This window comes from Garra rufa, chromosome 22 (assembly GCF_049309525.1).
Source record: "Garra rufa chromosome 22, GarRuf1.0, whole genome shotgun sequence".
NCBI lineage: Eukaryota > Metazoa > Chordata > Actinopteri > Cypriniformes > Cyprinidae > Garra > Garra rufa.
Genome location: NC_133382.1, coordinates 9,888,151 through 9,900,301, shown reverse-complemented (window position 1 = coordinate 9,900,301; position 12,151 = coordinate 9,888,151). Strand labels below are relative to the sequence as shown.

Here is a 12,151-nt window from a genome sequence, read left to right as displayed (position 1 = left end):
TTAAATAGCTTAGAGCTTCATTTGTGGTCTTCCTACCACAGATTGTCAAGAGTGGCCGCAGCATGCCCAACATCCTGGATGACATCATCGCCTCTGTGGTGGAAAACAAGATCCCGGCGGGCCGTGGCACCAAGCTCAACCTGAAGCTCGAGCCTCTGGAGGAGCCCAAAGCTGAGAAGAAGAAAGCAGTGGAAGAACCGCCCAAACTCTATGCTGACATCCCGCATTCCTGGCTCTACGAGCGCAGGCTGCTCTGGCTTAAAGACCACCGCAACAGCAACAACTGGAAACTCTTCAGGGAATGCTGGAGACAAGGACAGGTCTGTGAAACAAGCCCACTAAATGTGAATCTTAAATTACTTTCTGTTCTGCTGGAGCTGTGGTTGTTTTCCCTTTTCCCATCTTAAAGAAGTTCACTACATAAAGATAAAATAAACTACAGTAAAATAACGATTTCCTGATAGTTTACTCAACCCCATATCATCCAATGTGTTCATACCTTTCTTTCTTTAGTCACAAAGAAACTAAGGTTTTTGAGAAAAACATTCCAGGATTTTTTAACATATAGCGCACTTCAATGGTGGCCATAAATAAGGAAATAAAGAAATAAGGGTTTTATCTAGTGAAACGATCTTTCATTTTCTTTAAAAGAAATAATGTTTATACACTTTTTAACCACAAATGCTCAGCTTGCATTTATACAGTGATGCACGTCGTTACACTTTAAGTAATCATGTTGGAAAAAAACTGTTAAAAAAAGGGTAGGTGAAAGGCAAAAACAAAAATCTCATTTTCTCCTCCAACTTCAAAATCATCCAACATTGTTGTTTTACCTTTTTGCAAAGGGCATTTGACTTCCTTTGTATGTTCGCTTTGTAAACACTGGGTCGGTACTTCTGCCTACGTCACCCGTGACCTTTCCAACATCACGTAATGAAGCATCGCAGTACAAATGCAAGCCAAGCATTTATGGTTAAAAAGTGTATAAATATTGATTTTCAGAAAATGACTGATCGTTTTGCTAGATAAGACCCTTATTCCTTGGCTGGGATTGTGTTGAGCTCATTGAAGCTGCATTTAAAACTGAAATTTGGACCTTTAACCTGTTGGCCACCACTGAAGTCCATTATATGGAGAAAAATCCTGGAATGTTTTCCTCAAAAACCTTAATTTTTATGTGACTGAAGAAAGACATAAACATCTTTGACATGGGGGTGAGAAAATTATCAGGAAATTATTCTGGAAGCAAACTTCTTCTTTAATATACCTGTCTTTAAAATTGGCAACTTGTAGTGTTTTGAGTCACTTCTCTTGGAGCCCTGTCCAGAATTGCCAGCGATATCCTTGCAGTCAGGATAATCCTAATAATCCTGTGTACTGATTAGAGGTTGTGCTGTAAATAATCATTATCTGTCTACACTTGTTGTATACAGATTACGGATTATATACCAAGCATGTGATTTTTCCGTACTTGTGCAGATTTCCATATTATTTGACTTGAGGAGTACATTTTTTTTGTACATGCTTAATATAACCTTTTACTCTTTACCTTTAACCATTTAAGAGTGGATACATGAATACATTTTAAATATCAGTATTTATGTAACATTGTAAATGATGCAAAACGTTAGTTAACGCCATCTCTGCCTCAGCTGGCTAGTGTCTTTTCTCTACCTCAGCGGACAGCTGTTGTCTGGTTCATCTGTAACATCAGTCAGCATTACATGTGCAGAGAGAAAGGCACCATACATTAGTCCATTTACTCAGCATGTACTTCACATAGGCCATTATAGGCTTTAAGTGCTTTGATTCTTTCATTGGTAGCCCCTCTTCATGTGTGCTGCTCTAATGCAGGACATTTCAAGTGAGCATATAGATCCTTTATGGTGAAATCTGATTTTCACTAATGGACAGGAGGATACAGCAGAGGTGTGAGGTTGAAATCCACAAGCATACATCCTTTTCCTCTAGTCTGCAGGAGAGGAGAGCCTCTAGGTGTATCTGAAATCGACCCCTCTACCCATCACACCACTAATATGGTCCTCTTGAAGATTCGAATAAAAACAAACGAGTGAATTCAGACATTGATTGTGCCAGAAGGGCCATAGATGCCATCTTCTGGTAAAACTTGTAAATGTATTCTCTGTGACCCTTACAGTGCAGTTGAGTGTTGGCCTTTTGAGTGTGGCTTTACACTCATTATTGCAATGCATTATGAGATTGAATAAGTGCACTCAATGATGTCCCTTATGGTTTCATACACCACTTCAAATGGCTGTATAGTGCACTAGAAAAGGGTATTGGGGGCATTTTTGGACACAGCCTCTGTCTCTTCCTGTTCCAAAATGACATTTATTGACTTGCGTTCAGTGGACCATGACTCTACAGCTCTACAGGAAGCAAACTGACATCATAAAATGTGGCTCTCCCAACACATTGGTTTTCTTCCAAAACTTAGCAAGCTGACTATGTCAGCAGCATTTTAAGGTTCACAATGCTATGAGCTCAGTGTATGTTCATTCAAGGCTGATTTGTGACATACAACAGTGTCTGTTTTCAGACTTTTGAGAATAAGACGTGATATTAAATGGTTCACCAGTAAGGTTTAATGCTTCTGTTATGCTACAAATTATTTTGCAGTGGCAATGCAACACCAAAACACTCATTATTATTGAGCTCTGCACTTTTGCAGAAACTAGTTTGGCACTCAGTTTATAATACACTCACAGATTTAGGCTTTTCAACAAATGTAATTATTACTTTTAGTCTTTAGAGTAATCCATCTTGCAATTTCTGTTTTAACCAGACTTCATATTTTTCCACTGTTCAAAAAGCAAGTCTTAGTAGTGGTTGTGATCTCAGCTGTCATTAAAAGGCCATTTCCTGTGTGGTGTATTTGCAGCCGGTGCTGGTCTCTGGAGTGCACAAGAAGCTCAACGTCAGTTTGTGGAAGGCCGAATCCTTCAACCAGGAGTTTGCTGACCACCAGGGGGACCTCTTGAACTGCAAGGATGGAGTAATGTCCAACTCAGGCGTCAAAGAATTCTGGGATGGCTTTGAAGATCTCACGAGTAAGTGCTGCATGAAGTGAACAAATGAGCAGTTATCTTATTAATCAGCTTGTTTGTGTTTATGCTGATCATGCTTTCTTTACAGAGCGGCCAAAGTCTAAAGATGGAGAAACCATGGTGTATCGACTGAAGGACTGGCCTTCAGGGGAAGAGTTTATGGCTTTGATGCCCTCCAGGTACAGAATAAACACAGGAACACAACATTTAGAGATTGCAAATGCTGTTTCATGGTGACTTTAAGTTTTTAATTGGTGTGTTCTGATCGAGCATTGCTCTGGTTTAGTCTTGTTTTAGCATGTGCTTCATCTCATTGTGTAGGTATGATGATCTCATGAAGAACCTGCCAATGCCTGAGTATTCAGACCCCGAGGGGAACCTCAACCTGGCCTCCCATCTGCCCTCTTTCTTTGTGCGGCCGGACTTGGGCCCACGCCTCTGCTGCGCTTACGGTACTGCAGCTCCCTCTGTCTATCTCACACATTTTTAGTTTTCAATTCATTAGTGGCTTCCTATGTTTTTGGCAAAGTTTTACTGTAGAAAGGTAAAAAAATAACACTGTAGGTGAACCTGGACTACAAAACCAGTCTTAAGTAACACAAGTATATTTGTAGCAATAGCCAAAAATACTTTGTATGGGTCAAAATTATATTTTCTTTCATGCAAACAATCATTCGAATATTAAGTTGATGTTCTATGAAGATATTTTGTAAATTTCCTACTTTTAATATATCAGAACTTAAATTTTGGTAATATGCATTGCTAAGAACTTTAAATGCGATTTTCTCAGTAATTAGATTTTTTGCACTCTCAGATTCAAGGTGTATTTTGGATAAATGTCATCCTCTCTTAACAATCCCAACCATACATCAATGGAAAGCTTATTAATTCAGCTTTCAGATAATGCGTAAAGACCCTTGTGACTGGTTTTGTGGTCCAGGGTCACATATTAAAGACTATTTTAATAACATGGTGAACTGAATGACCAAAGGACAATATGATCCATATTTCAGGTGTGGCGGCATCTCAGGAGCAGGATTTTGGCACGGCTAACCTGCATATGGAGGTGTCGGACATCATCAGCGTGCTGGTTTACGTAGGAGTGGCTAAAGGGAACGGTGTCCTCTCCAAAACGGGTAAGCCTGAGGCCCACTCACCACACAGCTGTCAACAGCCTGTCCGTTTACTTGGTCAGCCGTGTTGAGAAAGAGACAGAGGGGGAAAAGCCTCCTGCTAGAGCAGAAATGTTCCATAAACCTTTGAGCTCAGAGGAAAAAACACAGAACATGGTTTCCACCCTGGAAACAATGAAATGTAAGAGATGCATCTGGAAGGAGTTTTCCCTGTGAGTACATGGCCATAGCAGCACTAAAAAGAGCTTTTCACTGCACTCATGAGAATGAATATGTCAAAACATGGAGGAGTTTCACATATGACGTATTATTATGGTATTAACTAAAAATCATTTGTAGTTTTACCTGACCACTTTGCTCTAAACATCTACAGTCCTCTAGTGGATGTCTAGTACAATTGATAGGATTTTTTTTATTCCAATTGTTGCAGATGTTTGAAGGCCCAGTGAGTTTTCCCTTTGTTCATGATTTAGTGGAAGAGGTTCAAGAATAGATTAATTATTTTATACCGAATTTTTACCCAGTCAAATATCTAGGGCTGCCCTTGATATTTAAATCATTTTTCTGGTCGACTAGTAGTAGTAGTTCACTTTAAGCATTAGTCAATTATTAGTTGCAAAAAAAAAAAACTTGCCACAGTGCACCAGCAGATAATTACGAATATGTCAGGGAAAAACAGCAAAAAGACTGCATTAACATTTTAATAATTTATTGAACTAGTGCTTTCTTTGTTTTCAATTTAAGAGATGAAGTCGACGACACTGACTCGTCATAAAGCAAGTATACGCAGTTTTGGAGTTTCGTGCTCAAGTTCATAGAGACGGCAGAAAGCGCATCCTCTATGCTTTCTTTATTTTACAAAAGCACAACGTTTCATTGTTATTGTGAGTGCACACAAATAAACCTAGTGACTATACAGATTCGAAAGATGTATTACTTTTATCTGTATGAACAAAAATTACAGAGTATTGTGACCACACCAGCACCTGTTCAGCTTTCAAACTCCACACAAACACTTCAATAGCATAAATTTTTCTAGGTTAATATTAGATTGAGCTGCCATGTAAAGTTGCTACTATGTACATCTTTTAGATGAAAAGCCATATTTGAGGTTGATGAATAATAGGTGAGCATTTGTATGTGCTGCCTGATGTACTACAAAATTACCACATCAGTTAACGTGACTTCGACACTTCCTGTGGAATTTTTTTTTCTGTGACTAAGCGATTTATAAAATTTTGTTCGACCAAGCCTCTTCTTGTCGCCTAACGGTTAGTCGACTATTAGGGGTCAGCCCTACAAATATCTTAGAGCATGGCAAAACTAGAAAAATGCCAATGGCTTTTAAAGATTTTTCTGGGTCTAGAAATCATACTTTTAAAATTAGGTTTCTTTATATATCCAGGTTTTCCGAGACTGTGGAAAACTTGGTTCTTCAAAAGGAAAAAAAACTGCTGTTGAAGCGATGACTAAAAATAAGAAATATCTTGTTGGAGCCGAAGCAGGAGGGGCAAGCCGAGTTCTTTCCAATCCCACACAAACTCTTTAATCTAAATATTGTCCTTTTTTTAAAAAAAGAAGGAAAAAATCTCTTGATTTTTAATTCTTCTGGTCTGTTTTATTGCTTGTTTTAAATCATTTTAAGTGACCTTTGAAGTTTGATGAGGCCCCCAGTGGCTCCCTGGTTTGAGAACTGCTGCCATAGTTAATTATTAGGGCTGCGACGATAAATTGGTGCATCACGATTCGTGGATTGATTTTTAGATTTTCCAAATACTAAATGATTCTTCTTGGAATTGATTCTGAGTTTAATTTTTAACAGCAGATGGCACTCTAATCTAGTTTTTAACCGCACACTCAAATGAAGAAGAGTGCTTGTGCGTTATGTAATTGCACTTCGACTCAGAATGCTTTTATTGAATGATTATAGTAGGTTCAAGCGTGTGTAAGGAATTGGAAGCAAGCAGAATACGGCTGTTTCTAAAGCAAGCAGTGCCATCTGCTGTTAAAAGTTAAGCTCAAAATTGATTCGAGAGAGAATCGGGATGCATTCGGAAAATCTCAGAATCGATGAAGAATTATTTCTTGATTCATGATACAATTATTTTTCCAGCCCTAGTAAGTAATGTCTTCGAAAACATGCATTTAACATGGGTGATGAAAGAGATGCACCAAGACTGTATCATCTGTTGTTACTGTACTTTACCTCAGTGTAGTTCACACTGAAACTTTTTCTCACAATTCTTTTTTTCTCTTAATTCTCAGATCTAAACTCGCAATAATGAGTTTTAAAGTCATAATTTTCTCGGAATTGCAAGATAAAAACTCGCAATTCTGACTTTTTTTATCTGAATTGCAAGTTTATATCTTCAACATTTTTTCTCCGAATTGTGTTACAAGGTCTACTTCTGAAAAAAAAAAAAAAAAAAAGACTGATATGTTCTCAAAATTGTTGAGAAAATATCTCTGATATAGTAAGAATATTATGGAAGCCCATTTCTGGCACTCGAATAAAAAACTGAAAAAAGGTAATTGCGAGAATTTTTCAAATTTGCATGGAACAAACACGCAATTCTGATTTTTTTCATTTTCGAGATATAAACTCACAGTTATGAGTTATAAAGTCAGAATTGTGAGATATAAACTCGCAATTCTGACTTTTTTCTTTCAATTCTGACTTTTTTCTCTGAATTGTGAGATATGAACTCGCAATTATGAGTTATAAAATCAGAATTGCGAGAAATAAAGTCAGTGTTGTGAGATGTAAACTCTCAGAGTTGTATAATATAAACAAAACTGCAAGTTACAAAAGTCAGAATAGCTAGATATAAACTAAATATATAAATATTTTTCTCTTAATTGTTATAAACACAATTGTGATTATTTTGAAGTCATATTATTTTAATTCTAAAGTCAGAATAGTGGAATATAAACTCTTTTCAACTTCCAGTTGTAAGTTTATAAGTAATTTAGCAATTCTTGCGTCGTACCTCATGCCAACAGCTGCTCCTCCCTCTTTCCTCCTCCCTGCTGCGATGGCCTTTCTATTTTTATCCGCTGTCTCATGGGCAGACATGAGGAGAATATATAAAAGCCAGACTCCCACGCGCACTCCTCGCCATTAATTTTTAAACATCACTCTGTCTTCAAAAGAGGACGGCGCTCCCTGGCTTTATAATAAATTAAGCTGACTGTGTGATGAGTTTGCTGTGTAACCGCATAAACGTGTTTGTGCCAAACACACAGGAGTGCTCAAGAGGCTGGAGGAGGAAGATCTGGATGACAACGTGAAGAAAAGATTAAAGGACTCGAGCGAGACTCCCGGAGCCTTGTGGCACATCTACACGAGCAAAGACGGCGAGAAGATTAAAGAGTTCCTGCACAAGGTTATTTTGATTTGATTTCTCCACTGATCTTGAAATAATACAGTGGATCATTGCAGTGACGTTCACTCGCGCTCTCTCTCTCTCTCTCTCTCTCTCTCTCTCTCTCTCTCTCTCTCTCTCTCTCTCTCTCTCTCTCTCTCTCTCTCTCTCTCTCTGAGCGGGTGTCCTCATAAAACCTTTTGGAAGTTTTATAGGATTCATTTATGTGTGCAGATCTTTTGGGCACGTGCTGTTGTTTTTTAACTCGGTCTTTGTGCGTGTTTGGACATGACAGGTGGCGAAAGAGCAGGGCGTGGAGATCCCAGCAGATCATGACCCGATCCGTGAGCCTAGCTGGTACTTGAGCCGTAAGCTGCGTCAGCGACTGCTGGATGAATACGCCATTCAGGGCTGGACTGTGGTGCAGTTTCTGGGTGATTCAGTCCTGATCCCTGCTGGAGCTCTGCACCAGGTCTCATTACACTCCTTTCTCTTCTGCAGTTGCTCAAATCACTCAAACCACATGAGCAAATAATGATAACTTCATTTTGGGGCATATCTTGTCTTATTGATATTTTCAGACCAAAACCCCTCACTTGATTGATTTGTAAAGCAACAACTCTGACTGTTTTGTTTACAGTGTTGCTAAAATTTATTTAATACTTTAGACTTCTATCCTTGAATTATTTAAAACAAAACAAAAAAAACTTAACTTTAAAAATCTGCTGATGCTTTAAATTTTCACTTTTGTAAAGCCTGACATTAGAAATAATAGTCAGAAAAATCAATTTTTCCAAAATCAACCTTTACTGGACCATTAGACAAAATGTCAGAAAAAAAAAATTATGAATTTGATTTACCAGGCTATTTATGGCAGTTTGATATAGTAGGAGTATTATGGAAGCCCATTTCCAGCACTGAATAAAAAATAAAAAAGGTCATTGCGAGAAAGTCAGTATTGTGAGAAGTAAATTCTCAGAATTGCATGATATAAACACAAAGGCGATTTATTTTAAAGTCAGAATTTTTTTGTTATAAAGTTAGAATAGTGGGATATAGACTCACAACTGTGAGAAGTTCAAATTATTGTGAGATATAAACTCGCAATTCTGACTTTCTCAGAATAGCAGGATATAAAGTTGCAACTGCGAGAATTTGTCAGACTTCTATCCTTGAATTATTTGAAACAAAACATCAAAAAAAAAAAAAAAACTGATGCTTTAAACTTTCATTTCTGTAAAGCCTGACATAAGAAATAATAGTCAGAAAAATCTATTTATAAAATGAACCCTTTACTGGACCATTAGACAAAATTTTATATGTGTGGATTATCATATTAATTTACCAGGCTTTTATGGCTGTTACAGTTTGTGAGATATAAACTCGCAATTCTGACTTTCTCAGAATGGCAGGATATAAACTTGCTACAGCGAGAATTTGTCAGAATAGCAAGATAAAAACTCACAATTCTGACTTTTTTTCTCTAATTGCGAGTTTTTATCTTGCAGTTCTGACTTTTTCTCGCAATTCTGACTTATTTTCTCTGAATTGTTAGTTATGGAATCACAATTGCTGAGATATTAACTTAGAATTGCATAATATAGACACAATTGCGAGTTATAAAGTCAGAATAGCTGGATATAAACTCACAACTGCAAGAAATCAGGATTCTGATATTTTTCTCTGAATTGTGAGGTATGAACTCACAAGTTATAAAGACAGAATTGTGAGAAATAAAGTCAGTATTGTGAGATATAAATTCTCAGAACTGCATGTTATAAACACAATTTAGATTATTTTAAAGTCATATTAGTTGAATTATAAAGTCAGAATAGCAGGATATAAACTCACAACTGCGAGAAGTCAGAATTGCAAGATAAAAACTCGCAATTCTGATATTTTTCTCTAAATTATCAGGTATAAACTCACAATTACAAGTTATAAAGTGGGAATTGCATGAAATATAGTCAGTATTGTGAGATATAAATTCTCAGAACTGCATGATATAAACACAATTGTGATCATTTTAAAGTCATATGATTTGAATGATAAAGTCAGAATAGCAGGATATAAACACACAACTGAGAAGTTAAAAGTGATAAGTTCTGATTTTTTTTCTTGCAGTTCTTTTTTTGAACTCGGAAATTATGAGTTATAAAGTCAGAATTGTAATGAAGTATTGCGAGATAAACTTGCAATTCTGACTTTTTTTCTCAGAATTCCAAGATATAAACACTCACATTGTGAGTTATAAAGGTCAGAATAGTATTATATAAACTCACAACTGTGAGAAATAAAGTCAGAATTGCAAGATATATATATATATTTTTTTTCATAATTCTTAATTTTTTTATTTTATTTTTTTTTGGAATTGTGAAATATAAACTCGCAATTGCGAGTTATAAAGTCCAGTTCTGAGGGAAAAAAAGACTGATGTGTTCTCAAAATTGACAACCCAATTCTAGGAAATTATTCACAATTTTGAGCTATAAATTTGCAATTCTGAGTTGCATTCTGACTTTATTTCTCAGAAATGCAATTTAATTTTTCTGAATTTTGAGTTTATATCTCACAGTTCTGCATTTTTTTTAATTGCAAGTTTATATTGCGCAATAATGACTTTATAACTCTATAACAACTGTGAGTGTATATCACGCAAAAAAAAATGAAATTGAAATTTGTCAGAATTGTGAGATAAAAAGTCACACTTAACTTTTTTATTTTTTGCACAGCGGCAGAAATAGACTTCCATAGAATATGGAGCTCACACTTGGAAAAAAAAAAAAATATGTTTTTAATTCAAAGGCCCAAATTGAGCAAAATATGCAGTTTGATGCAGTTGCTATTAACAATATGGCCAAAAAGTAAGATGAAAATTGGATAGCTTGTAATGTAAATCAATAAGATCTTCATAACAATCATTCATAACAAAGAAACAAAGATTTCTTACATAAAATGCATGCAAGTTGTCACTCTATATCTCCCAATAATGTTAAAATAAATGCTTAGATTTATGATCTAAGGTTTTTTTTATTTTTCAAAACATAAAATACAGTGCAATACAATGATAAGTGAGACAAGTACATGCATTTTCTAAGAAATAATGTATGGATAATCAGGTAAACCTAAGTTGCTTCAGTTCAGTAATTGTTCATCTTTAAATATTACCAAGAATATGCAAATTATTCTTACATTTACATTAAAAGAAAACAGTAAAGATTTCACAGCAGAAAGACCTGAATGGAATGCTTTAACAATTATACTAAGCGGCCTTTAAATTGCAAATATATGAAGTGTCAGTCATTGTGTAATACAGATTTTTCAGCATAATCACAGTCGCATGCAAACTTCCTCTTGGTGTACTCTTTGAGCACCATCATCTTTGATATATGTCGCATCAGTGCACACTTACATTTGTGTCTCTCTCATCCATACAGGTGCAAAACCTGCACAGCTGCGTCCAGGTGATCAACGACTTCGTCTCTCCGGAGCATGTGGTGCATTCGTTCCACTTAACCCAGGAACTCAGATCCTCCAAAGAGGAAATCAACTATGAAGATAAGCTACAGGTAGAGCATGTCAACATTTATTAGAATGTAAAGGCCTAAACAATGACGTATTTGTAAGAAGACTTTTTGCAACTTAGGATATAAACTCAATTTTAAAAGTCCTTGTTTCTAATGAAAAGCCTTCTGCTTCTTTCAGGTCAAGAACATCTTTTACCACTGCGTGAAGGATGCCGTGGGAACATTAAAGAGGTGCTGCGCAGAGGAAGAGGAGGAGACGAACTCATGACACTCGTGGACACGTTCCCCCAAATATGCACACTAACGCTCACACCGCGAACCTCCAGTGCCAAGCAGAGAAAAACCACCAGTAAACTGTATTTATTTGTTACTGACACCATAGCAGTATAGCGCATCAGGATGACTGTGATGGACACGCCACGCGGCTGAAGAATCTAGTGTTTGTTTGTCTGTTTGGTTTCGTTCCCCTTTTGTTCTTTCATACTGTATAGTTTCAGTGGAGAATCGTATTTATTTTTTAGGAGTCCTGCGCTCTGTTCTCGATCAAATGTAAATGTGACTTGTACAGTTTGCTAACGGATTTCTGATGGCGCTCACTACGTTGGAGACTTGGAGTTACTGTGAGAGAGATCCGCTGTCTCATGTCCTCATGCCATATCTTTTGAGAAAAAAGAACTGCCAAACAATTGTAAACATTGTAAAGTTCTATTATGTAAAGAAAGACTTAATGAATAACTCACTTCAGCATTTTATTAAGAAGTATTCACTGTAAAATGGAGACATTTACAAAAAAAGTTGTAATTTATTTAAGAAAAAAAAAAAACCTGTCTCGTTTCTTTCTCCTTTTTATGTTCAGATTTACTATGGCGAACTTTTGAAGTTCAATGGAAAAAGCAAATCGTACTATGCTGTGTAAATATATACATATATACATTCACTGATGTATTTTTTTAAACATGGCTTGCTTCAATTTCAAATTTTTAAGTGCAAGTGTTACATGCTTTGTACATTGAAGTTCAAAGGGGTTTTACATTTTCCATTAAAATGGATTTATCAAA

The 12,151-nt window shown here is 36.3% G+C and overlaps 1 protein-coding gene across 2 annotated transcripts in view; it reads left to right on the top strand.

Moving 5' to 3' along the window:
• jmjd1cb (jumonji domain containing 1Cb) overlaps nucleotides 1-12,151 on the top strand; it is a 177,696-nt gene extending 165,545 nt beyond the window's left edge. For both annotated transcript variants that reach the window (XM_073828556.1, XM_073828557.1), the window contains 9 exons: nucleotides 42-320; nucleotides 2,903-3,071; nucleotides 3,157-3,247; nucleotides 3,390-3,520; nucleotides 4,082-4,204; nucleotides 7,448-7,587; nucleotides 7,862-8,038; nucleotides 11,004-11,135; nucleotides 11,272-12,151. In XM_073828556.1, coding sequence (XP_073684657.1) covers nucleotides 42-320; nucleotides 2,903-3,071; nucleotides 3,157-3,247; nucleotides 3,390-3,520; nucleotides 4,082-4,204; nucleotides 7,448-7,587; nucleotides 7,862-8,038; nucleotides 11,004-11,135; nucleotides 11,272-11,361 — 1,332 coding nt within the window. In that variant the 3' untranslated portion in view covers nucleotides 11,362-12,151. The remainder of the gene's footprint in view (nucleotides 1-41; nucleotides 321-2,902; nucleotides 3,072-3,156; nucleotides 3,248-3,389; nucleotides 3,521-4,081; nucleotides 4,205-7,447; nucleotides 7,588-7,861; nucleotides 8,039-11,003; nucleotides 11,136-11,271) is intronic.